This window comes from Rhinopithecus roxellana, chromosome 14 (genome assembly GCF_007565055.1).
Source record: "Rhinopithecus roxellana isolate Shanxi Qingling chromosome 14, ASM756505v1, whole genome shotgun sequence".
Taxonomy (NCBI): Eukaryota; Metazoa; Chordata; class Mammalia; order Primates; family Cercopithecidae; genus Rhinopithecus; species Rhinopithecus roxellana.
In genome coordinates this window covers 28,030,017-28,057,506 of record NC_044562.1, presented here as the reverse complement: position 1 = coordinate 28,057,506, position 27,490 = coordinate 28,030,017, and the positions used below count along the sequence as shown (strand labels likewise).

General features: G+C 39.4%; 1 protein-coding gene across 1 annotated transcript in view; it reads right to left on the bottom strand.

Annotated features, from left to right (window-relative positions):
- Window positions 1-27,490, bottom strand: part of EPHA4 (EPH receptor A4) — a 154,276-nt gene that overhangs the window by 12,963 nt on the left and 113,823 nt on the right. The window contains exons 6-14 of the mRNA XM_030916812.1: window positions 26,943-27,067; window positions 25,619-25,778; window positions 24,543-24,654; window positions 14,980-15,038; window positions 12,374-12,487; window positions 11,718-11,903; window positions 6,055-6,116; window positions 5,394-5,603; window positions 3,129-3,278 (exon numbers count right to left, since the gene is read on the bottom strand). Of these exons, the coding sequence (XP_030772672.1) occupies window positions 3,129-3,278; window positions 5,394-5,603; window positions 6,055-6,116; window positions 11,718-11,903; window positions 12,374-12,487; window positions 14,980-15,038; window positions 24,543-24,654; window positions 25,619-25,778; window positions 26,943-27,067 (1,178 nt within the window). The remainder of the gene's footprint in view (window positions 1-3,128; window positions 3,279-5,393; window positions 5,604-6,054; window positions 6,117-11,717; window positions 11,904-12,373; window positions 12,488-14,979; window positions 15,039-24,542; window positions 24,655-25,618; window positions 25,779-26,942; window positions 27,068-27,490) is intronic.

Sequence of the window (27,490 nt, the reverse complement as noted above, 5' to 3'; positions counted from 1 at the left end):
CATTCTGCTCTTCAACATTAGCACACCTAAACACTCTTAGCAAAAGAGACTCTGACATAGTGCTAAAGACCTCCCTTGGGAAGCAATTAATAGCTGTCTCCAAAATGGAATTTTCTTTGCATCCTTTTAAGCCCCCGTCCTCTTACATAGACAGCTAGTGGGTCAACACCAGAGTCCAAGTCCAGATGCCCAGCCATTTTTTCTTTTGGATTACTTTACCCCTAGACACCAATTCTGAATTTCTTTCTTGGTCTCAGTTGGCTGTCAGTTGACCCTGTTAAAGGTGTTAGTAAGTAGAATTTTTTTAAAAAAGTAAAAAACAATTTAAAAAATTCCTTCTTTTGGGGCATTTACATTTTGAAGGAGACCCTCTCACATCTAAGGAAGGAAGTTACAATGGTAGATGATAATTGTCTTATTGGCCAAGACCATCCAAAGTGTCCAGCACAGTCTACTTGCCTAGTAAGTCATCAATAACTCATTCAACAGTCTCTTTGCTAATTCTAATTTTTCTCATCTGTCTTCACAGGCATTAAATTATTTTCTTATAGACTTTTCTCTCACATCCTCCCCCTCCTTTGGGGTATACATTCCAATAAAGTAACATGGTAGGACATACCAAATTTATAGAGAATTACTTCACAGCTTTTTGGCTACTCATTATCTTTGTTTATGGATATCCTCTGAGATTGTGGAGGTGCTTTTATTTATTTGGGAGTCTAAAAATTTTATGTGCTTTAAATCACTCCATTTATTTTTCTTTCTATCAACATGAAAGCTGCCAGGGAAATAACCAGTGGTTGAGCCATCCCAATGACTTCACTGGACTCACCCTGTGGTGGGTCCATTGACTGCTCAGAAATTGGCCTTTGACAGAAAACAGTCTGTTGGGTCCAGTGTCTTTGGATTAGTATGACTGTGGTCTTCTTAATAAGAGCACTGTTTCAGTTTAACAAATCATCTTATGATGTATTGAGCCCTCTGATCCTTTTTCTCCTATGTATTTTGCCAATATCATGTATCAGTATCACCTACTTTTCTTTGTAAAGCAGACTTCTCTATGCTGTCTTATTGAACCTTATTCTATTTGTTTCTAGCACTTATACTACATCAGTTTGATCACCTGGGTTTCTTTTATCTTTCCAGGTGCACGGTGTTGACTCTAGACTTGATGAGAACATTTTGCACTGAATTGAGGAGAATGAAAGCAACATTGGGCTGATGCCAGGGGAACATAAATTGTTATAACCCCTCAGACTGATTAATGCTCTTTCATAAGCTCCCTATCCACTGCCAGCTTGGAAGATGGCTCATAGGTTAGCAAAGCATATTTTCTCAGTTTACTGCTAAATATTTTGGGGGGCAGAGGATTAAACCAAACAAAAAACTTGCTAAGTTTGACATATTTTCAACAGTTACTTTCACTCCATTTACCATACGCCAAATTAATTCTACACATCAAAGTAATTCTCCAGATACACTTCCTATTGATTCCTGTTCTACATAGAATCCAACACAGAGACAAATAATATATCAATATTATTTGTGAGCAAGAAATGGCTTCAGATGCCTTTTCATGGATAAAGCCAGAGAACTGAAAGTTCAAAACAAAAGAACTGTTTTAATATATATGTATATAGAAACTGCCAGAATTACAGATCTGAACATATTTAGGGTGGAAAAACTGACATCTTTAGATTCTCTGTTCTTACGAACACTTGGTCATGACTTCAATGAAAGAAAAATAAAGCCTAAGTATCAAATAATTACAGTAACTATATTTACTATTTGCTCATTTAGGTTTTTTGTCTTTGTCCCTCTGAGAGTCTCTAACCTGAATCCAAACGTGGCTACAAGAAGCTACTAGAAGCTGTCTGCATAGCATAATCATATAAGCAATAGATTACATGCTATTCTCCTTCATAGTCTTTTTCCAGGCTGTAATTACTATGACTTAGGCTAGCTGCTTTCTTCCTATCTGCTATGAATCTTCCGTTATAATTCACAGATCATATAATGTGAACACTACCATTCCCCTTAATCTGGCTGGTCAGCATAGAGAATTCTTTTTGCCCCACCAGACACGGAGTGCATCATTTTCTCTATTGCTCCAAACATTCTTTAATTGATATGGCAGCCTGCATGCTATTTCTTAAGTGCACCTGGCTGTAACCGTCAAGGCTGCGCAACTTCCTGTTGTTGGAGTAAGACAAAGCAGATGGATAGGTAACATTCCACCACAAAGATAATTTTTGAAAAGAAGTTTCCAAAATATAATTCTAACTGATAAACTGAATACCTTGCATTTGTAAACCCTCTCTGATAATGGCCTACCACATACATAAAAAATTAGGCAAGTTCAAAAAGTATAGGTAGCCATTTAATTTTAATTCAATCCCCAATCTTTCCAGAACTAACGTAAACTTTTCCAGGATTAGCTAAAATGTGTTCTAGGGAGACCCCTTGAATCTAGGGTTTTCTTTTACTTTTTTTTTTCTTTCTTTCTCACTGGAGATGTTTGTAATTAAATTCTATTACTCTGGAATCTTATTAGTGTCATTATTGAATCCTTTTCTGAAATTGCAGTCATCGTGGATACTCCCTTACGAAGTAGTCCAGATGGTACATTTAAAGGGATGTGCATAATTTACCAAGGGTCATTGAGTGAAGCTTTATTTTAGAGTCCTCAAGGGGCGAGCTCTAATTACAATGATGCCAGCTTTAAAATATTCACTAGTTTTCTTTCAATAAATCTTTCATGTCCGTTTTATCTTATGTGGAATTTACTTTTTTCATAATCTTTGCATTTTCTTAAAATTCAGTTTCATTCTGTTTTACTTTGGCTTTGAAAGTTCACCAAGTAAAAATACCATCCCATATTTTTTTATCTATGCATCTATGTGTGCATGTATCTATCTCCCATACTGTACCATGTAGGCCATTTAATTCTTGTCCTTGAAATCAATAGTCGTTGGTTATAATGTTGAACTAGCTTGCTAGATACATCTGTATTAAGAAATTTGAGTTTAATGTATCATTTCAAACCCCGTGCTCACTCCATCATACAGTAATGCAGAACTTCCTGAATCTCAATGTGAAAAAATGTATTTCAGAACATAGAGACTTACATCTTGATTGGACATATCCCAGTAGGGCCTCTCCCCGTACGACATCACTTCCCACATAACGATTCCATAGCTCCATACATCACTTGCTGATGTGAATTTACGATAGGCAATTGCTTCTGGCGCAGTCCACCGGATAGGAATCTTGCCACCCTGTGAACATTTGAGCCGTAAGTTATTCCTTAAGTACATCACTGATGTGCCATTTTAGATTCTGAATGTAGTTCCTGCTAGCCAAGCAGGACAACAGCATTCTTGAGATAGCTCTCAAAACAAAAGACACTTGTTCATTTTAACACAAGTCTTCCAGGTTAAGACAGTTCTCATGTGTTTTCTTTACTCACAGGGAAGTGACTAAGTAATCTAATTATGTTTTCAAAACCTACCTATTATCTGAGCTCTGCTTAAGGCAATATTCTAGAAAAAAAGAAATCTCAGGTTTTACAAAATACATGTTATCCACGGGGTATCAGTGATATGTAGCTGACATTTGTTTGATTTTTTGTTGGATTCTTTCACCCAGGAGCACAAAGGAAGGCAATGCTTAATACTGCTTCAAAAATCATGAATGAAGGAATTTAAATATGAACATTTCTATCCAACACAAGTCTACCTCCCCTTATACAGCATGAGAAACATGCTCAATAGCTAGGGGATGATATGATAAATATGCCTTTACAGAAAGCCAAATAATACCAGACACTAGAGCTATTACTGACTTCAATGGAGTAAGGACAGGATTTTAGTTGTTATTAAATTAAAGAAAAAAAAAAAGACTTGTAAAATGGTAAAGCAAGTGAATATTACCCAGGAAAAGTTTCAAAATGCCCTTTTTTTTTTTTTTGCCTCAAATGTCTTGTTTGTTTATGCTTATGTTTAAGGTATTTTCAGTCAGGTTTTCAATGTCCTAGGGTTCCACCTGGGGAAATTAATTCAAGTCTAATTCAGACCCTTGAGGTATCCCCAGGGCCATCATTTAAAAGTTTTCTTTGCTTTATTAGGTAGGGCTATGAAACAGGACAATAAATTATACTGGAAATTGCTTTGATACATTGCAGTGAACTCTGAAAACCCAGTGTATTGCATTCATCCTTGTTACACACAGGACACTTGTACTGCATTCCCCCCTGCTTAAATATTTGTCTAAGGTTTTATCTATGTAAATGTATCATTCTAGAAGCCTCCTTTAACTTTTCTTTCTCCAACTTCTGGGAAAAAACAAAAGATCTTCAACATTCACAAAGATGTATTCTTTTCTAAATGAATGGACTTGGAATTCAAAAGAGGACAAGCATAAGAATCAAAATTGGAGCCAAAGAAATAGAATACTATACCCCTTGATCCCCCCCACAAAATAAAAGGCTCAGCCAGCCCACCAACCAAACAACAACAAAAAACCCCCATTGCTTGGGATTGCAGATGCAAAATGAGGAGTGCTAAAAGGGGAAAATGGCTGGTAACTGTCAGCTTCCTGTTGATTTTAACAGTGTCAGTGTTAATGGCCAATAACTGTTTTATGATTCTGTGTTTATTCCATTAGTATTTTATATTCAGATAGTCGAGCTAAGATAGCACAGCCATTGACTATGTACTTAAAACTCTTAACTGTGTCTTAATCCCCGCTTATCTACCAGTGGTAAAATGAAGGCCATTAGATACTAGAAAACCTTGCATGGTATAAATGTTTTATAAATCCTGTATATACATTCTGAGATTTGGTAGCCAACCAACTAGAAACATCGCTTTGTCTCATTTAGAATATTAAAGAATAGAAAAAAGGCAAATACAAAATCTAAAACAAAAACAAAAAAAAAAAAAAAGGAAGAAAGAGGCAGGAAGACAGCAGGCAAATACAAGTGCAAAAAAATAAATAAGCAAAGCTACCTCTTGATTTTCTCAGGAATTGATTATTTATTGTATAAACTGATCCTTAATGCTTGCTTCTCAGTTAGGTCATTTTTATTTAAGACACCGTCTTATTGTTCATTAACACTTTCTCCCCACTGCCCCCCCAAAAAAACATAGAGGGAAAGATAATTCATTTTGCTTCTAGTTTGTGGCTGTTAATATTGTCATCATCTAGGGTCAGCTTTGAAATCTCTCTTTTCTTGGAAACATGGTTTAAAAATGGACGCAGGAATACGAGGAGGCTTCAAGGCATGAGAAAACTTAAGAAATAAAAGAATTACAAAGGGCTTCAATCTCACAGTGAGAAGAGAGGAACAGTTTCACCAGAGTGAAAGCCCAGATGTCACCAATCTTTCTTACCCTGGTAGTGTAAGCTGCTTCCGGATCATCCTCTAGCACTCGGGACATGCCAAAATCAGACACTTTGCAGACCAAGTTGCTGTTCACCAGGATGTTCCGTGCGGCCAGATCACGATGCACATAGCTCATATCAGATAAATACTTCATCCCAGACCCAATGCCACGAAGCATGCCCACCAGCTGAATGACTGTAAATCTGCCATCATTTTTCTGCATAGAAAAGGAGTAAGGAACAATCCCATTACCATTAGGTCAAATTAATTCTCACCAAGCATTTATTACTTGAATCTTTTTGTATATCTGTATCCGGTATGCAGTGAAACTCAACATGATTTCCAGGCCCTTCTGACCAAAGTCACTAATTCAGTAGCAGAACCCTAGGAGCTGGGTTTGCTTCCTGTGACAGATGGAAATTATCCAACTGTAATGAATCTATGGCTCAAACAGCTCCACATCACAGGAATAAATCAAAAACCACCCTCGTTGAACATGGATTATTTCATAGCCTTAAAAATCACATCATTTTCGATTTCTCCTCTTCTTTCTTTGCCCCATTTAAAAAAAAATCCACGAATACCACCGAACGGAATGAATACAAGGACTCTGTTAGGAGTCTTCCAAATACCAACATTCTTGGGTTTAATATAAAGTCGTCACATACCCTGAGGAATGCATCCAAGGAGCCATTCTCCATGTACTCTGTTATGATCATTACTGGTTTACCTAGAGTTTTCAGAAAGAAAAACACAAACCTTTGATGAGCACTGCAGTTAATGAGATAAAAATGGGCTGTGCACAATTTTACTGCCAAGACACCTGTCTTGTGTGATCTAATTTAATTAAAACAAGCCAAGCTTATGCCTCAGCTGTGGGGAGCTAGGAATGAAATATTAAAAGGACGAGTAGGTTTAAATTCCATCTGGATAGTTAACCCTTTGGGTGGCTTGTTGACAAGGTCTTTAACTAAAGTGGCCTCTCGTATCCAGGGAGCAACATGAATGGATAATTGCTCTCTCAAGCAAAAGGGGAAAATGATAAATGGGAGGGCCTGTTTCAATGCAAAAATAATCTTTAGGATAATTAATTTATTTTGTCCCCAGAAGAGCCACTTGTAAGAAGCTAAGGACATCAATAGGCAGATCAACTTCTTTTCTTTATTTAGAGAAATCCGTGTTTCAGGGAGTAGTAGCTATGTTGAATCCTTCCTTATCCAGACACATCTTAAAACCAGGCATGCAGCCGGGTTCGGTAGGTCACGCCTGTAATCCCAGCACTTTGGGAGGCCAAGGCCGGAGGACCGTCTGAGGTCAGGAGTTTGAGACCAGCCTGGCCAACATGGTGAAACCCTGTTTCTACTAAAAATACCAAAAAAAAAAAAAAAAAAAAAAAAAAATTAGCTGGGCGTGGTGGCAGGAGACTGTAATGCCGCTACTCAGGAGGCTGAGGCAGGAGAATTGCTTGAACCCGGGAGGCGGAGGTTGCAGTGAGCCAAGATGGCGTCAATACACTCCAGCCTGGGCAACGATACCAAGACTCTGTCTCCAACAACAACAACAACAACAACAACAACAACAAAAACAAAAAACAAATAAGCATGCGACTTCTCTCCGCTGTCTTGCTCAGCTCAGGGGCTCTGTCCTTTCTCTTCACTTTCCCTAGCTATGAATAAACTTGCTTTCGTCTGATTCCTTAAACTGCCTACCTCAAAAAACAAACAAACACAAAAACCCAGAACAGTCAAAGGAAAGGTTCAGTAAATTATTTCATCTGAGACAGGAATTTAAATTCAGTACTAGAACATCCTTGTTTCCCCCATTCCGCAAAGAAATAAAAATGATTTTAAGCCCTGAGCAGAATGAGGTGGAAACAAGATTTTCACTGAAGTCCTCTTTCTGAGGACTTCAGGACTTAAGAATCATTCTTCACTTTCTTGCACAGGCAATGAGCTCAAGGTCTGAAATTCCTTCTTTCTAAAGGGTATTATTGCGGAGTGGAGGGTGGGAAACATGAATTTTTTTTTTTTTTTCTAAGAGAAGGATCAAACAGGTCCCTAAAATATTCCTTTGGGAGAAAATGAAATATCAGTTTGATACACCAAAAAATATTCACACTGGCAGGGCATGGTGGCTCATACCTACAATTCCAGGACTTTGGGAGGCTGAGGCAGGTGGGTCACTCAAGGCAAGGAGTTTGAGACCAGCCTAGCCAACGTGGTGAAACCCCGTCTCTACTAAAAATACAAAAATTAGCTGGGTGCAGTGGCACGCACCTGTAGTCCCAGCTACTCGGGAGGCTGAGACAGGAGAATCACTTGGGCCCAGGAGGCAGAGGTTGGAGTGAGCCAAGATCATGCCACTGCACTCAAGCCTGGGTGACAGAGCGAGACTCTAAAAATAAAAAATAAAAATAAAAAAACATACTTTTTATTGCTGCATTTGCTGATTATTTAGACTTCAGTCTAGAAAAATGGGCTGAAATATTTCACTGCTGAAAAGCACCCATGATTATTCTAAAGAAATACATTTTCCACCCAGTGATGCCATCAGCTTATAATTTCTGGCATATAGGGAATGGGGAAAGTTTTCACTTTAGGGGCAAAAGTGTTGAAGAGTGGGTTTTTAATTCCATGAAGTCCAATATATCAATTTGTGATACTTCTTGATTTCTGTGTCTAAGAAATCACTCAGAGGCAAACACTTTTGTATTAGAAAATAGTACCATGGACATGTTATTTTCAAGTGAGGAAAGAAGGCTGGTAGAAAAAGTGGGAATCTTGGTGCAGACCAAAGGTGAATAAAACCACTTTTAAGTCTTTTCTCTTTGCCAGCTTTTTGTGCTTGCCAATCCTCTATCAATATAAATAGGAAATGCTTAGTTCTCAGATTCATTTACCCTCTACATGTGTGACCACGGTTTTCTACTTAAAAAAAAAAGAAAGAAATTTTTTTTTTTTTTTTTTTTTTTTTTTTTTTTTAAGAGACAGGGTCTGGCTCTGTGGCCCAAGCTAGAGTGCAGTGACATGATCACAGCTCACTGCAGCCTTGAACTCTGGGCTCAAGGGATCCTCCTGCCTCAGCCTCTTGAGTAGCTGGGATTCCAGGCGCTAGCCACCGAGTTCAGCTTGTGACCATAGTCTTCTGACAGAACAAATGTGCCTAAATGAGTTTTAATCAACCTGCCTCAATCAAAAGATACTTTGTCAACTAATGAGAAAGGGCAGCCTCTCATGGCTGTGCATTAACACCTCCTTGCATTTCACGGGATCCCTCTGGAGCTGTGGAGACTACAGGAGAGGATCCAAAAGCAAGGGTCATGCGGAGAATTTATGGTCCTCCTGCCAATTTCAAAAGTTACTCAAGTAACTGCTGGTAATGAATTCACACGCTTCCACTCTACCCTTTCACCCTCACACCTCCCTAGTCGGACTCTTGGCACCATCTTCACAATTTTTCTGCATTCCTTTTTCTGTTTATTAAAAGGATCCATTTGTCAGAACCTTTATGAGCTCTACAAGAGAAATAAATACGAATGTCTCCATAAGCAGAGGGGCTTATAAAATAGGCCTGGGCTGGGCTCTTGGATAGAGGAGTCTCCTTCCCTCCACTAGGCAGGGATGCAGTGGGGAGGAGAGGGGTGGGGGAAGGGAATAGCTTCTCCAGTGGAAATTTTAAATCATTTTAATTCAGTGACAACTGCATTATGCAAATGCATCCAGTCGTTTATAACAGTTACAGCTGTAATAGCTACGCGTTTTAGAGGCGCAGTGGGACTTTAATACAAAGATCCCCTGTTTCTTCTCTCTTCTGCAGAGGTGCTAAGAAAATCACTGTCTGCGACAGGAAAAACACCCTAAGCTGAACAGAACCTCCTTTTTAGAAAACGGACCTGCAAAAGTATTTAAAGGGAATGCTATCTTTTAATTAAAGTAGTGAAGGACTCTGGGCGGCCCTGAAGGCCACAGGCAACAGAAAAATATCCTGTCTGTAAAACTAATCTCAAAAAGCAAATAGAGCTAGTCTATGCTAATTATAGCCTTCACCTTAGGCAGAAAATTATATATCCTTTGCATCAAGGTTCCTTTTTGTTTTGTTTTTTTGTTTTGTTTTGTTTTCTTTGAAAGATTCTGAAGATGGGGAAAGATGTACCTACTTCTTAAGACATAATAGCACCATTGAACACATATGAGGTTTTTTCTGAAAAAATTTGCTATTGTGCTAACCACCCAAAATATTCTATTTCATCCCTAAAATAACCTTATAAGGCAAATGCTCTTTTTACCTCCATTTTACAGATGAGAAAACTGAAACAGAAAGATTGAACAAGCAGTCCAAGGTCATAAGCTTTAGCAGCAGCAGAGCTGGTATGCAGTTGTTTGTCCCCAGTCCGGTGGTTCGCAAAGTGTGATTCCCATACTAGCAGCTTTGGCTTCACCTGTGGTGAGCTCTCTACCCTCTAAACTATGGGCCGCACACCACCTGCTGAATCAAACCTCTGAGGAAGAGGCCCAAGAAACTGTCCTAACAAGCTTTCCAGACAATTCTTACTTATGTTTGAGGACCTCTGGACTGAATAGTGTATACTTTCTCTCCCATTTTAGTTAACCACCTCATTTCTTCTTCCTAAGGATTTCGTACTTTGCATCCTACTAGCCACCTGCCCCAGGCCTAATGTCTCATTTTTTCTTTTCTTTTTCCTTTTTCTTTTCTTTCTTTCTTTTTTTAAGTAGAGACAGGTTTCTATTAAAAAATAGGTTCAGGTGCCTCTGTCACCTGGACTGGGGTGCAGTGGCACTATCATAGCTCACTAGGAATGATATGGACAGGAGGCAGGGAAATACTAGGTAGAAAACGGTGGTTCCCTGCAAAGGCTCCACCTTCAACCCTGGAAACCATGGGCATTCGGTTGGCACAGCTAAACTCCAGGGGAAGATTATCTTCCTATTTCTATTCCTATTCCTTCCCCTTTCCAGCTCCCCATTCTGCTGAGAGCCACCTCCATCACCCAATAAAGCTTATACATTCACCATCCTTCAAGTCCATGTGACCTGATTCTTCCTGGACGCCAGACAGGAACCCAGGTACCAAGAGGGGAGGGTGAAAAAGGCTGTCACTCTGACTCTCCACTAAGCTGGTTAACACTTAGCCATTTGCAGATGGCAACTGCTAAAAGAGCATTATTTGTAACATACACCTTCTGGGGCTCCAGAGATCACTGGTGACCACTCACCTGGGCTCCTGCAGGTGCTTAACCTGTGTGCTCCCCCTCCCACAAAAAGTTTGAGCTCAGTGGCCGAGCAAAACAAGCCATACCCCATTGCAAGTCCCACGAGGAGTTCAGGAAACTTACCCATCTCAACTGTAGCCTTGAACTCCTGGGCTCAAGTGATCCTCCTGCCTCAGCCTCCTAAGTAGCTAGGACTACAGGTGTGAGAGATTGTTTTTCTCTTTAACCTACCCTCCTCTGACTGCTTCGGCCCACTGGGGTGGCTATATTGCCATTACTCTGCACATGCTGAGTGAAGATGCTTTCCGTAGATACCTCGAATCAAAGAAGAAAAGCCTTGGCCTTCCTGGAGACATAGCCCCAGGCTTACAAGATCCTTGACTTGTAGTGTATATGAGGGCTCCTGGAACAGAGCCACCTTAAACAGGGACTGCCTCAGCTGTACTGTCTATGTGGCACTTTATAAGTTGGTCTTAGCCAGCCTTACAGACTTATTCAGGGTTTGCTTCACAAAATGCATCTGTTGAGCTGTGTCGCATTTTAACTGAAGCGTGGTTCACAGGCTCAGTGAATGCTAATGGACTAAAAAAGGAAAGTTCAACCAGGTGTTACTGTAAATAGGTGCTGAACTGCAACAGCCATAAATCAGGCAGAGCAGACAAGCAAATCCCCCAATATATTAAAGATTCCCAAGCTTCACCCTCTGCATCTGGAACCAAAGATTCCAGCACAAGGTGTGGCCAGGTTTTGTTGTGCTTTATAGGAAAAGTCCTTAAATTTTATTTTGCTTACCATCTGCTTGTGCCTATCCTATGACAATCAGTTTGGCCTAGCAAACATCTGAAAGATGGCATGGCATACCAAAAATCTGCTATATTAATTTCTCTAAAATCTCACACAAGCTGCCTTGGAGATTGGGTATCAGCCGAAACCATAGACCCATTTAGAGCTGACTACAAGATTAATGACTTGTCCTGCACTGATTTCCTCCTATTAGCAATCAGTGGGTCTGCGCCATCTGTCATTTCCCTGGAAAGAAAATGTGTGTTTAATTTCCCAGTAACTTCTAACTTGGCTTTGTAAAGGGGGTGACCCACGTACATTTAGTGACCACGCCTTCCAAGTGAATGATGTTCGGATGGTCAAACTGTCCCATGATGCTGGCCTCACTCAGGAAGTCTCTCCTCTGTTTGTCTGTATAACCAGCTTTCAGAGTCTTGATAGCCACACAGATCTCTCTCTTGCCAGGCACTTTGAGACGCCCACTGCACACCTCACCAAATTCACCTTTGGGAGAGAAAAAGAATCTCTGATGGACCAGAAACACATTCAAGATGAAAGAAGAATAGCTAGCATTCCTTGAGTGCTTGTTACATGCCAGGCCCTGTGCTAGTGCTTTGCATAGATTATTTCACAAAATCCTCCATGCAACCCTGAAGTAGATGCTATTAGCCCCATTTTATTAGAGAAAACTAAGCCTTAATGAAAAACCCTACACAAAATCTTACAGTTAGTAAGAAACACAGTAAACCTTTTGAATGCAATCAATCTGATTTCAGATCGCATTAAGTTTCTCTCTAAGAATAAAATCAAAATTGGTACTAGAGTTCTTTATAACACATGGTATTTTATACTCAAGAAAAGGAAATTTCATGTATATACACACACACTCACAAATACATTTACATAATCCACACACATATTTAACATCCACCAAGAAAACAGACTCATTAGCAGACAGACACTCAGACATTTACCAACTCCTATAACTTTTTCAATCTTAATGCAGGATGCGTCAATTTCTTTGGCAAATTCTCGAACTGCTTGGTTGGGATCTTCGTACGTAAAGGGGTCCACATATGTTCTCACACCTAGGTAATAAACATGATAAGTTGGCTGAATACTTCTCAGGAACCACTAAAAAACGTAAGTAGTCTGGGTCTAAAATTACAAAACATAGGAAAAGTCAAGTTAGCTGTATGGTCTTGACATACGAAAATGGTTAAATTCTTGCTCTGGTTTTCATTAGTGGGTAAACAAAATATTGTTAGCTACTTAAGAGGCTGCAGCTTTACTGACTTCCTGGAATGTCTTCACACTTCAAGGACAAGATTTTTAAAACCACCCATCCAATGGAGGAAATTTGGATTGTGTTAGCTGAATACTATTGTTTCAAGCAGTTGCTCATAGCTCCCTTGCCTTTGCATGAAGTTCTGCCCACTGCTTTCAGTTATCCTACCTTAGGGAAGAAAATAGAAGCTTTTTAATTTCAACCAGCTCTTTCCACATGGTGTCACATTTTGCCCAATATCTGGATGAATTAAATATGTGACCGACAATTAACAAAATTAGATTAAATCTAAGTTAAAGTAGACAATAAGGTTAATATCAGCTAGTTGATTTGAGAATACAGACTCTGTAGTGGACCTCCACTTCTTTTCTGTTTTGGAAAGAAGGTGTCATAAGCAAAGATATTCAACTTTGCCAGAAAGCTTCAGCTGGAGATAACCATTGTAGCCTAACTGTGAATGGTCTGGACATCAGGAAGTACGATTCAGTCATATCTCATACGACTCATAAACTAAATTTAGATGTGTTTGGAGGCAGCCCAGTGACAGATATCTGGGCCAAGAGGCAGAAGTCATTCTAAAAAGCTTTGTCCTGGCATTTGCTCCTCTCCCTCCTGGAGCTGCTGGGACACTAGGACACAGAGGGTATGCAGGACACCAGTTGGCCCAGTCCCTTTGACTTTCCAAGCTTGTAGGTCTTGCCCTCATCCCAGTACCCTTGGTTAGGAATAAGCTCCTTAAACTGGCAATTTCTTACTACTTCTTTTTAATAGATCAGCTTTAAAAAAAAATATATCACGTGTAAAAATTGAAAAAATATTATTTTAGGAGGAAATGAGGTGAACAAATGGAAAGTTGTTAGACACTCCATATCCCTCATCACTTTATATGCTATAGCCAAGAAAATCTTCAAGATGAGTCTTGTTATTCCCAGTCCCTCTCCTTCTTCTATCTATTGTTTTTTGGAGACAGAGTCTGGCTGTGTCACTCAGGCTGGAGTGCAGTGGTAGGATCTTGGCTCACTGCAACCTCTGCCTCCTGGATTCAAGCAATTCTCATGCCTCAGCCTCCTGAGTATCTGGGATTATAGGCGTGCATCATCATGCCTGACTAATTTAGGTATTTTTTGTAGAGACGGAGTTTTGCCATGTTGGCCAGGCTACTCTTGAATGCCTGATTTTAAGTGATCTGCCTGTCTTGGCCTACCAAAATGCTGGGATTACAGGCATGAGCCACTGTGCCCAGTCAATCTTTCTTCTATCTTTCTGCACTAATATGTGAGTGACTTGTTACTTGTGGCTATCTAAATATAAATAAGTTAAATTAAAAAGATCCCTTTCTCAGTCATATTAGCTACATTTCCAGTATTCAACAGCATGTGTGGCTATTGGCTTACATATTAGACAGTGCAGATATAGAATAATGTTATCTCAGAAAGTGCTAGTGGACAGCTCTCCTGGATAGTCACCAACCACTGTCCATTTAAAAGTCTTCTACTGGCTGGGTGCCGTGGCTCATGCCTGTAATCCCAGCGCTTTGGGAGGCTGAGGTGGGTAGATCACGAGGTCAGCTGAGGTGAGGCTGACACAGTGAAACCCTATCTCTACTAAAAATACAAAAATATCAGCCGGGCGTGGTGGCGGGCACCTGTAGTCCCAGCTACTCGGGAGGCTGAGGCAGGAGAATGGCGTGAACCTGGGAGGCAGAGCTTGCAGTGAGCCGAGATCGTGACACTGCACTACAGCCTGGGCGACAAAGCGAGACTCCGTCTCAAAAAAAAAAAAAAGTCTTCTACCTTGCTTAAGTCACTCTAGAGCCACTTCTTTGAATGTCTTCTTTGACCTCTTTGGAATATCAAAATTAGAATCCACTAAAAATTTACTGATAGTCACTAATTCTATATCACATATAGCCATTCCCTGGGAAGTAGCAATTACTGTTACATTTCTTATTCTTTTCCTCATCCTCAAATTTCCAGCTTATATGAAAAAAATTACCCATTTTAATTTTGCCACCCAGCTACAAGAATGAGCCAGCTAGACTGATAACTTTCTCAGAGTCGTGGATAAAATACGGAAAAGTAAAAATCTAAAGAAACACCTCTACCTCATCCCACATCTTTAATCTCACCATCCAAATCGCCCATTTCAGTTTGATACTCAGGAAGTACATTATTGGGATAAGGAATATATTATATAACATTAATAGTCACATAAATATTATTTGGACATGTTTAAACTAGAAAACATGAGACATGCTCTAAAAATAAAATTTTTTAATCCAATTTTTTGTACCTTGATTCAAATGTTTCTCTTCATCCGCTTCTTGTTTGGCTTTACTGTATTTACTCCGTCTATTAAAATTTTTTAAAAAAGAGAATTATTTTCCTCAAACACCTAAGCTTTAACACATGCCATAAGACAAATTCTTTGCTACTGTAAGTCAGGCAGGTATGCTATGTACATTTCAGAGATGAGAACACTGAGACTTACAAGAGATGAAATACTTGTCACCCGGGTAGTGAGTCATGGTTTTAAGCTCAAGCAGTCAGAGACACCTCTGAACCACAGTTTTAAACTGAGGTGTCTTACAATGGCTTAAAGCAAATGTTTTATAATATAATTATAATTCAAAATCTGTCAGAGAAAATTTATCTTATTGAATATAAGTTTATTGGCTATTTTTCCATTTACATAAATGCACGTGTTGTATATATATGTATGTGTGTGTATATATATGTGTGTATGTATATATATATTTTAAATTTCCATGGGTAATTCTGCATAAATCAAATGGCAATAATGTTCAGTATGTGATGGGTAATAGTAAATATTATTGCTATAACCAGATAACTACTACCACAAAAATTCATTATCATATTACACGATACTCTCGAAACAATACTTTTGTGGTTACCGGTTTCAGTTGCTACATACAAATTCCCAACTTCCAAATGAAAAGTTTAAAAGTAAGTATTTGCTTTGTACTGAATTACGTTCCCTAATTTGTACAAAATGAGCAAGGGTAAAAATGAGAAGCTTTGTTTTGCTTTGCCTAATTCACTTTCGGTAAAATGGTGCATTATCTTAAACTTGGCATTCTGCTCCTACAACTTTTAATAGCATCAATCTGGCTTTGTTATAAAGCTTTGTGGATTAGAAATCTTTAGTACATATAAATCTTCAATCAGGAATGTATATATCTCTCTTATACAAACTGGAAAATCAACTCAAGCCTTGGAAATCAAAATTATATATACATTGTGAATCAGGAGAATATATATCACTTAAAGGAATCAGAAAATCAACTCAGTTGATATTACAGCTGTCTAAAACTTGGGAAGTTGAGACCAAATTAGTAAATAAAATGTATACATTTATGTTTCTGTCAGAAATGTAAAATTTACACTGGAATTTACATCTTAGGTTTTCTTAGAGCTTCAAACACAAGGTAAGTAAGACTCTTACAGAAAAAGAAACAGTGTCTGAGATGAGAAAAAATTCCCCCAAGGCCATGTTGTCTTGGCAGTGTGGTCCTGTCAAAATCCTATACTCCAAACTCTTAAACTTTGAATAGGTAGAAAGGCAGATGATTATGACAAAGAGAGAACAACAGAACCTAAAGGAGCCAGGCAGTGCAACCAGAGAGGCAGCGGATCCTGGTCACATGCTCCAAGCTTCCCTCCCACATTCCTCTCCTAATTGTCAGCAGCCCAGGAACCAGTTCAGCCATCAGACCCTCAGTGCCTACAGATGTTCTTCCATGTGGATAATTCCCTGACAAATAATAATACCTTGCATTTTTACACTGCATTTAACTTTTCACAGTGCTTTCATCTCATGTATTATCTCCTCCCCTAACTGTTTGCAAAGCAGGAACCAACTTAGCAAAACAGAGACTCCAGTGACGACAGCTAACTGTGAAGTATGGTATTTCAGTCCCAAATCATAAACTTGGTTTTTTTGTTATTTATTTATTTATTTATTTATTTATTTATTTATTTATTTATTTTATTATACTTTAAGTTCTAGGGTACATGTGCATAACGTGCAGGTTTGTTACATATGTATACTTGTGCCATGTTGGTGTGCTGCATTTTCCTTTGCATTTAACTTTTCAAAGGGTCTATTGTTTTTATTTATTTATTTATTTATTTTTGAGATGGAGAGTCACTCTGTTGCTCAGGCTGAAGTATAGTGGCATGATCTCAGCTCACTGCAAGCTCCACCTCTAGGGTTCAAGCGCTTCTCCTGCCTCAGCCTCCTGAGTAGCTGAGATTATAGGCACCCGCCACCACACTCAGCTAATTTTGTATTTTTAGTAGAGACGGGGTTTCACCACGTTGGCCAAGCTCGTCTCAAACTCTTGACCTCAAGTGATCCGCTCACAGAGGCCTCCCAAAGTGCTGGGATTATAGGCATGAACCACCGCACCCAGCCAGAGTCTATTATTTAATTGCATATTCATGATAACCCTATGAAAGCAACCAGGCAGACAGACACATGCTCAGTTTCCCTATGGATGAGGACGTGGAGCTGGGTGGGGTGGGGGGTGGGGAGCAAGAGGATCACCACGTGTTCTCCTAGCAAGTACAGGACTTTGTGGAAACCCTGATCCAGCCCACGACTTCACAGGGCCTCTCTTACTGGAGACTAGTTACGTAAGGATACCTAGTGAGAGTTAATTATAAGCAGTGTTACGTTTTATATCAGTACATTCACTTAAAATGAATTCAACTGCTCTTAAAATCCATTGCTTCATCGAAGTAACTAAACAGGTTTAAATACCCTGAAGCCAAACAACTTTCTATAAAAGATGAAGTCTCCTACAATCTTCTTCCTCTCCCTCCACCCCCATCCTTTCCCTTCTTTTAAAGGAAATATAAGAGTGTGAGGTCAGGGACTACTAAAATAACATTTTATGTCAGGAAAATGCCATAGATTGGTCCCAAGGGTGTGATAGGGTCCTGCCAGCCTGAAGGATTTTGTCTTAGCAGAGCTCATAAAAGCATCATCTAAAATTACAAGTATATCTTTTAAACCACTTAAGATTTCGAATACTGATTTGAATTTCTTTCCTTTGAAGAAGGAAAAAAAATGCATAGAATGAGAAAGCTTTGGTACCAACTTAAAATTGTCAATGAAACAAAAACCTGGCGTATACCATAGAAAACCATGGCCTGAAGCTGCCCGGGAAAGTGTTTATCTGTTTTACATCAAGCACATTCATTAAATATGTGCAAAGCCAGAGGAAATACAAAATGACAGGGGTCATTAATTATAAGGTTGACACACCCGTCCCTTCCTCAGACTTCTAAACATAGAAGGAGGAATTACATTAGTGGTGAAGGTGTGTTTTTAAACGAGAATTTTTACGTGGAGTGTTATTTGGAGGAGAGGAACCTTAAGACTGCAGGAAATGGCTGAAAAAAAAAAAAAAAAAAAAAACAAGGATTACTGTTCAAAGGCTAACATAGTCTGTTTGCTTTTTAAAAATATCTGGAAAACAAAAATGCCTGTGTCCTGTTCTACCTTTAACACCTGATGACCCTTTTGCCTTGGCTCAGGGTAGGACAATGTGGCCCATTATCATCCCAGGAAAGGAAGCCCATTAAAGTTCCCCACTGGGGCAGCCAGCCTGCAGGAAGCCACACTGCCTGAAGAAGTCCTAACTCGAAACTGACATCAGAGGCTGATCACCTGAATGGCAGAAGGAAAACTTTGTTGAAGGTTTTCTAATTATAGAGATGTGGACAAGCTGATTAAAATTGGGAAGGAGTGGAGTGTTTTATTAGCAAATGCTCCAGAAGGAAACATGGACCCTTTCAGCCACAGGAGTTGGAGAAAAGGGCCCACGCTGCAGGTGAAACTTTGAAAGAGTGTGAACTAAGCCCTCCTGCAGTCCAAGGGACACAGTAATAAGGGTATTAACAGACATTGTTGCAGAACAGCGTGAGTCCTCTCAACCAACGTGCTGTTCCTGGCACCTTAAGTATTCAATAAAGCAAACAAAATAGAGAGGGGGAGCAAGGCAGGGGCCCAGCATAAACCGTGCTTTTACTAAATTACTAACTTTTCTGGTCAAGTGGACAGATTTGACTGATGTGGTTCACTGTTCCAAAACTAATTAGCAAAAGGTAAGTAATTTATTCGGCTAAAGTGCATATTAAAGATAAAGCAATGTAACTAGCATGGCTCCAGGAGGTCCCTTTCCAGCACTGAACGGCATCACCCATGAAGATTCACAGAAGCCATTCTTCTTTTTCCCCTTCTTTAAGCTGTCATTGTTCTTGCACCAAATGATGTCTGAATGTTGTTCACGAGGCGCATGTTGAAATGGTTGCGCACAAGTTGTTTAGAAATTATCCCAAGGTATCATCTGCCCCCAGTTGTGTGAATTTACATGACTTCCTCAGAGCTGAATTAGGCTAACGCTTAAGTGTTTTCATTTTCACATGATCATAATACACCAGGGAAGGAAATTAGGACCCAGGCGTACCACCTGAGGTCAGGGGTTCGCGACCAGCCTGGCCAACATGGTGAAACCCCATCTCTACTAAAAATACAAAAATTAGGCAGGTGTGGTAGCACAGGCTGAATGATAACTCTTTTAGCATTAGGTGAACTCTTAGCTCCGAAGTGGAAAACCTTAACCTTCAATAGGAGGAGAAAATTAACTTGTAAACTCTGACTTTATATTGTGTAATAGACTTGCACATTAATTCACAGATTACAAATCTTACCAACATCACTAGCAGACTCTTGAAGCTTTGGTTCCATAGAACTGCCAATGTCAGTGTTTTTATGTAGGTCAACTTTGTCAGTTAAGAAGATATTAAAATAATATATCTATCCCAGTACTGGAAGTTACAAGAGCTGAATTCCTGTCCTGATCAGCAACTAACTCGCCATGCGACCTTCGCTTATTTGTTTAATCTCTTTAGGCCTCCAGTACCTAATACATAAATAAATTTTGCCATAACAACTTCAGTTTTTTCTTCAAATCAATTCACTTCTTTTTCCTTATCCAGGTAAAGGGGGTACTTTATAACCCTAACATAAATGGAAACCCAGTGTCACTAGCAATCATTAGAAGGTTAGCATAAAAACAGCATGTGCCTGGTTATCAGTAAGACTTTCCCTCACTACCAAGTTGTCCTTTAAGAAATAGGGGCCATTCTTGTATTCTAGTCCTTTCTTAAAATTGTTTTTTCGCATCTGAATAATAAAATACTGCTTTGGGGCCGGGTGTGGTGGCTCACGCCTGTAATCCCAGCACTTTGGGAGGCCGAGGTGGGCAGATCATCCGAGGTCAGGGGTTCTAGACCAGCCTGGCCAACATGGTGAAACCCCATCTCTACTAAAAATACAAAAATTAGCTGGGCGTGGTAGTACATGCCTGTAATCCCAGCTACTCATGAGGCTGAGGCATGAGAATCACTTGAACCCATAAGGCAGAGGTCGCAGTGAGCTGAGATTGCACTATTGCACGCCAGCCTGGGTAACAGAGTGAGACTGTCTCAATAAATAAATAAATACTGTAATACTGTTTTGGAGAAAACACTACCCTAAAACAATCTGAATTAATACTAGTTTGTGATGCTTTTGAAGATAACTTGATGAAATCATTACTATAAAAGGGAAGAGGGTATCAGATAAATTTAACATAGATTCAGTCATTAGTCCTGGAGGTTATGACTTTATACTTGTATTTTAGGATGTCATTGTTAACAGTCCTTTTAAAGATCACTTTAAAAAAAAATATAGAAAAGTGGTTATGTTGTGGAGATCACAAATACATAAATATATAAATGTGGAAATGGTGACTTGCTGCTAGAGAATGTGCAAATAGAGATTTGTTTGTGGTTTGAAATAAAATTTATAGGGACAGCATCACATAGGTACAAGAAGGGTTGTGTCTTAAAATAACCTAGATAACAGGTACAATTATGTGCTCTGGAAAGCTGAAAGAATTCTGAAATTATATCTTGAGTGATGAGAAAGACACGGATCAAAGATGCCTACAGAAAATATAAAATTAAGTTGCTTAACATAAATGTGGGTGGTAAAAAGATACAATATAGCTAAATCAATGTGCTTAGTATAACATCTCATTTTAGGTATTTTATAAATTTAGTAGTTTGATTCTTTCATGGCAATCCCTAAATGCTTACATATTCCAGTTGGCCAAAAGAAAAAAGTAGATCTCACTGAAAAAAGTGTAGATTATTCTGGCTTGCCTTAGGCTCAGGCTTCTCTAAGCTGAATGTGTACAATGAAATAAATGAAACAATTGCTATAAAAAAAATCCTGCAAGATATCAACTGTGGGTCTGAGGCTGCTTCCTCTTTCTTAAATGACAAATGAGCACCACGCCGATTTTCTCTCCGAGGTCATCAGAAGGACTGAAACTTTTCTCACTACATGAGTTTCTGTCCATCAACTTCCTTAGAAATCTTGCATGCCATCAGCAGAGTGGGAGTCACTTCAAGAGGACCCCGTAACAGATCTGTCTGTAGCATCCTTTCCGGCATAAACATTGGGTGATTCTAAGAAGCACAAAGCAGCCTCATCGTCAAAGGACATGACTCAGATTTTATAGGCTAGGGTGTTTAATCTTTTGCTTTCTCATACTACTGGCTGAAGTCTGGCAAGATTATTTCGCCAGTACCATGTACCACCTTTCGTTTGTACCTCTCACGAAAAGCCTGGGCCAGGCTTTCGTCCCTACTACCTGTCTCCTCTCTGTTCACCTGTTCTTGTCCCATTTAAACATTTATAGTCCAAGATAACACAGCAGACAACCTGCGTGAGGAGAAGAATTGGCTGAGTGTGCATGAGCCACTGCAAACCTGTCAGCTACCTGGCTCCAGGCGGCCTTTCCCATGACAGCTTTACGGCTGACACTAAAGAAGAATCAATATGAGGGCACGGGGTTGACATTTCATTTTCTAAAAAGTGATCCATTGAGGACCAATCACCGAGCACTGTTTATCAGCCTTGGGAAGTGACATTTTTTTTTTAATGGGGGAGAAGGGACAGGAATCATCGCTAGGTAACTCGACAGGCTGAATTCTCTAAGGTGGGGACTCATAATTGGAAATCCGATGCATCCTGCTATCAATCCTGCCTTATGTAATAAAGTGATCAATAAAGGCAGAGAGGAAATTAAGTCATCAGGCTTAAGGATGCTATTTTCCGTAGTCATGGCTTTTAATAAACTTGTCTCCCCGATTACATGTTCACGTGTTTTTCCTTTCTTTTCATCAAAGCCAACGTTTTAAGTAGAACATCCAAAGGGAACTCATAATGAGGTAACTTATTTCTCATTACTCCAGTTTGACTGCTGTACTTAGGGCCACTTATACCAAAAAACAAAAAAGCAACATAAATTTAAAGCAAAGCTGGACTACAACTAGAGAATGTTTCCAGTAAAGTCAAAGAGATGGTCAAGACACAAGGCCAAGACCTCCTTTCTGCAGAGAAGTGCTCTGAGCATCCTATGGTGCTGAATGTTTATCAAATATTTTTAGAAGTGGAGGTATTTAATGAATTGTATCTGTTTTTAAACCATTAAACATCTTTATTTTCTAATAACAAAGATTATTTCTGTATACTGTGAAAATTTCAGACACAGAAATATGTAAGTATAAAATCAAAAAAGCACATGTAATTCCTATACACTCCCCGACATGCTCCTTGCTTCCCACCATCAGATGGATATATACTAACGCATACATTTCCCGGTGGTTGTGTACATATACAAAACTAAATGGCAATGTACAAGAAAGAGGGCCATCTTGATTGGCTTTCAAAATCAAATACCAGGGAAGGAAAGAACAATGGGAATTCAAATTCTATGCAGGTCAACCTTAAGTTTCTGAAGGCCAAGATATAATGCTGTTTAGAATATAGTAGGCATGCCAGTGTCTATATGTTTTTGTATGTGTGTATGTTAAAGAAACAGAAATGAGAATTTATTGTGGATTTAACATCTCAAGATTTGACTCATCACTCTAATCCAACATACCTATTCATAGATTTTGCATCAAAAGCAATGAACACAATGTAAAATAGATGCCTGTACAGAATGTGTTGTTCTATATTGTGTTATATTACAGTGAACATAATTGGCCCCTGTATACCAGGACACTTTGGAGAGTGAGGGTGGGGGCATGATATTAAGAAATACATGGCCACACACTGTGGCTCATGCCTGTAATCCTAGCACTTTGGGAGGCTGAGGCAGGCAGATCATTTGAGGTCAGGAGTTTGAGACCAACATGGCCAACATGGTGAAACCCTGTCTCTACTAAAAATACAAAAATTAGCTGCCAGGTGTGGTGGCAGGTGCCTGTAATCCCAGCTACTCAGGAGGGTGAGACAGAAGAATTGATTGAACCCAGGAGGCGGAAGTTGCAGTGACCTGAGATCGTGCCACTGCACTTCCAGCCTACGTGATAGAGCAAGATTCCGTCTCAGAAAAAAAATAATAATAAAAGAAAAGAAAAGAAAAGAAATACAAGCACCAACTGGGACTATCCAGGCAAACTAGATTATATGGTCATCACTCTAATTATAATGTATATCAGAGGAAAGTAAAAGCATAGTGGCTTGCCCAGGCCAGTGGAAATAGCCAAAGGCATTGCTATGACATTGGTGAGATCATCGGTAGGCAGAGAGGGATAATGCAACAGATACTGGCCTGAGAGCCAAGCACAGCTACTGTGGGGCAAGTAGTAGCTCAGCCTACCACTATGGCAATGCGACGACCCTGGGCAAGAATTACTTCTTTCCTAAGACTACTTCCCTCTTCTGGAAAATGAAAAGCTTTACATTTAAGAGGATCCTTTTGACATCCCCAGGTTTAGCCCTTTTTTTCACCAACAGCCCTATCTTGTGAAACAGTTGATGGTATATGGGGATGCAGATCAGGGAAGAGGCAGATTCTTACACATAAAAGACAAAGAAGGCCCAGGTGCGAGGCACATATCAATGACCACTCCTCTGGAGCCTCTAGGCAGGCGACAGGAGTAAGTAAATGGAGACGAAAAGAGTAAGAAAAGAATGTTCGAAAGAAGATGCTGCTAATCTGTTGTTATTTCTCTCTCCTTTTTAGATTATTTTTTAAGTAACAAGTCAGATTGTAAGTACTGAGGCGACAAGGACTCAGATGTTTTAGGTTCATTTCCAAGAGCAATGTCATGTCCACGATTTGCTCAAGGGATAATCTCTGGAAATCCATTGATTCTCTGGAAATGCTGATGGCCTTTCCTGGGGGAAGACTGAATGTGCAGTACCCATTTCTTTGCTTTAGTGACCATTACTGTTAACCAAAATCATGTTGAAGCACCTCCTGTGTGCTGTATTATCTATTTTGCATATCAAAATTCTACTGTCAATAACCCTTTGAGGCAGAAAATAATTATCTCTATTTTACAGAATAGAAATACTCAAAAAGGTTTATGTAGTAGTAGCTGGCAAATGACAGAGCTCAAAATTGGGGCCCAAGTTTTATAGGGCTTTTTCTTGCCTTTGGCAGTGAGTCCAGGCTTAAGAGAGGGATAAACGTAACACCTGGCAGCTTAAAGTATCTAGAAATCTCCCACTGGCTTGCTCTTCAGCTTTGTTTCCTACAATTAGCAGGGTCCTTCCGGACCTCTCAGCCTGCCACCAGGGTACAGCTAGCAGCTTTAGTGGGGGTGTGGGAAGATCAAAGCAACAAGGAGGAAGCTTGGGATGCAGATGCCATGTTTATGATGCAATCAAAAGCCTTAGCTTTGTGTGGAGGAGAAAAAAAACCATCATAAACACTGGGAAGGTGGGGGGGCTGCACAGTGAGCGGCTTCAGTGCTTACCTCCGGCTGATGACAAAAGCTGCAATGAGAATTACCACCAGCACCACACTGCCTGAGACAGAGACCAGAAGAACTGTGGAGTTGGCGCCATCTCCAATGATCCGGGAAGGCACTGGGAATGACAATTACATAAGGGTCACCTTTGGGAAAGTCTTAGGAGGTAGAACTTCTAACTGGGTCACAGTTTTCAATGTCCTGAAGCCACTTGGAGAGAGAAAGACACTTGAACATTTCAGAAAGGGCAGCAGTTTTGAATGTACCTCCTTCCCCCAGAGCTATCAAAAACCTGCCTCTTTTGGCCTAGTTCAAAAGCCACTTCCTCCTTGTACCCTTGCTGGATAATTTCAAAGGATGTCAATTCCTTTCAGATTCAACTCTACTTTCTCTTCTGCTTTTATTCTTATTTAATAATTTGTGGATAAAGTTTCTTTCTTGAAGTCAAAAATTCTGCCCTATCATCTTTTTATCAAATACGCCCAATTTGGGTTCATTAATTACTGGGGATGGAGGTATCTTACACCAACTGCTTGTTCATGGGTACGTCCCTCTTAAGCACTTTAAATTTAGTCAACCAGTCAATCCAGCTCACAATGTTTAAAGATTTGATATGTTTGTTCAAAGGGTCTTAAAAAAAAAAAAAAGGCTTATCTGACTTGATTTAAATGATTCTTAGAAATAAGTAAGGAAAAAATATTTTTGGTGCCGTCTTTAATCGTCTCAGGGAGAAAATTCCCTATATTAATGTTGGGTAGCTATGTAACCCTCAATTTGTCAGTTTAGTAATCCCATTTTTCATGGGTTATAGAAGGCTCAAAACAAGAGAAAAATAGGCAACATTTTTCATTCATTCATAGGAAAAGACAAATCAGATAGTGCTTCGAAAATGCCTTTCTCTAAATCACATGAAGTTTTCTAAGTTACAGACATTGGCTAACTTATTTCAAGCCATGTTCATTGCAGCAAAATGTTTGCTTAACAAAAAAATACAGACAACTCCTTAGATTTCACTGTAATGGGATTCACCTGTGTTATAAAAATAGCCTCAGAAGTGACTGAGTCTGGGTGGTCCTTGTTACCTGTGTTGGTTGTGACCTCCAAGGGCTCACTGAAGTCTCCATAGCCAGCTGCTGTCCTGGCTCGCACGTGGAAAACATAGGAAGTGAGAGGGTTCAGGCCTTTGATATCTGTGTTCCTGGCAGCTGTCCGAACTATACGATAGCTTCGCTCATTCTGATCCTACATCATGGGAAGATAAAATTGGGGAAGGTAGCAGAATAAATCTCCTGCTTACTCTAGGTGCAATATTAAAGGAGTCAAGCCAGTTGACTCAGAAGCTGAAAGTAAATGGAGATGAATAAACTCTCTGGAGCCTATATTCTCTTGGATGTTATAAGTACTATTGTTACTTCTTACTTGTTGAAAGAAATACGTAATTCAGGTATGACTGTTATTGATGCTGACCATATCCAGATCTTTCCTCCTACTCTTTTTTTTTTTTTTGAAAGAAACATTAAATGATGGTTGGTGGCTTTTCTAGCTCCACACCCAGCAATTTAAAAGACATAACTGTGAGAAGGTCCCTTGTCTTTTTCTATTTTCTGTCTAGAAAATGTAAAATGTGTTGTAACATGGTTTCAGTGGAAAAATCCTGTCCCTTTTCTACTTTTAATAAGAAAGCCAATAAGTGATTATCTTTAAAAAGAAAAAGAAGACAATTGTTCATTTTCTACACAACCTCGAATGCAAATAGCTCTCTTCAAAATTCTGTCCTTTAAGAGAGAGGAGTTATTTGTAAACATAATGCCTTTCTATAACTTTAAGAGGCTGAAGAATGTGATTTTCCTTCCCTGACTTTCTATTGAAAGTCATCAAAACCCACATCTTTATTCCGAATAGCAGTGATCTACTTAAACAGATCATTATTTCAACTGTTATGAGTCACTCTCCCTGATATAAGGTTCATAGATTAGAACTTCTTAGCTATCTTGATTTCCATTACTAGATAGTAAAGATATATTACAATAGTGTATTATTATTATTGTTATTTTCTGCTTTTCAGGATAACTAAGTAAATGATAAATTTCATAGTCATACTTAACTGGGAAGCAAAATGCATTTGATTGGGGATTCACTGGTATTCCATGACTTACAACTGACTAACACTTAAACAGAAGGGAGGGAGCAAAGGAGGATGGGAAGGAGTTGAGGAAAGAAGGAAGAAAAGAAGGGAGGGAGGGAGGGAGAAAGGAAAGAAGGAAAGAAGGAAACAAAGAAGGAACGAAGGAAGGGAGGGAGGGAGGGAAGAAGGGAAGGAAGGAAGGAAGGAAGGAAGGAAGGAAGGAAGGAAGGAAGGAAGGAAGGAAGGAAAGAAGGAAGGAGTATTGTTCACTCAAGTAATACCTTCTCATAATACTTGACTTCATATTCCAGGATTACACCATTGGGCCGATCTGGTTCCAACCAAGCCAGTGCCACACTGTATCTTGTGACTTCTTTAGCCTGGACCAAAGCAATGGATGATGGTGCTGTTAGAAAAAACAAAAGACAAAGGACATTTTCTTTAGGAAAAGAAATGGTTTTGGTGGTATCCAGAAATAATTTCATGTTATTTAAGAAAAGTGTGAAAGATTGTCTTGTCTTCCCCTTGATCATTTTACTCTTCAGTATAAAATCATACCATTTTTATCCTTCTCTCCAGTATATTTTTGTATGTGTTTGTCTTAAAAAGAGAATCTCTGAAGTAAAAGCCCGGTGGGCTCATAAGCTTGTAGTACCATTTCCACAGCATGTAGAGACATTTCTCATAAAAGGCTGTAGGTACAGAGAAGGCTGTCTTGTTTTTAACCTTTTGTAAGCCATGACAGCCTTTGGAAGACCTCATTTTAAGCTCGGTAAAGCTACATCTAATCCTACTTCCCAGTATTATGAGTGCCATCTTACTGGACTTT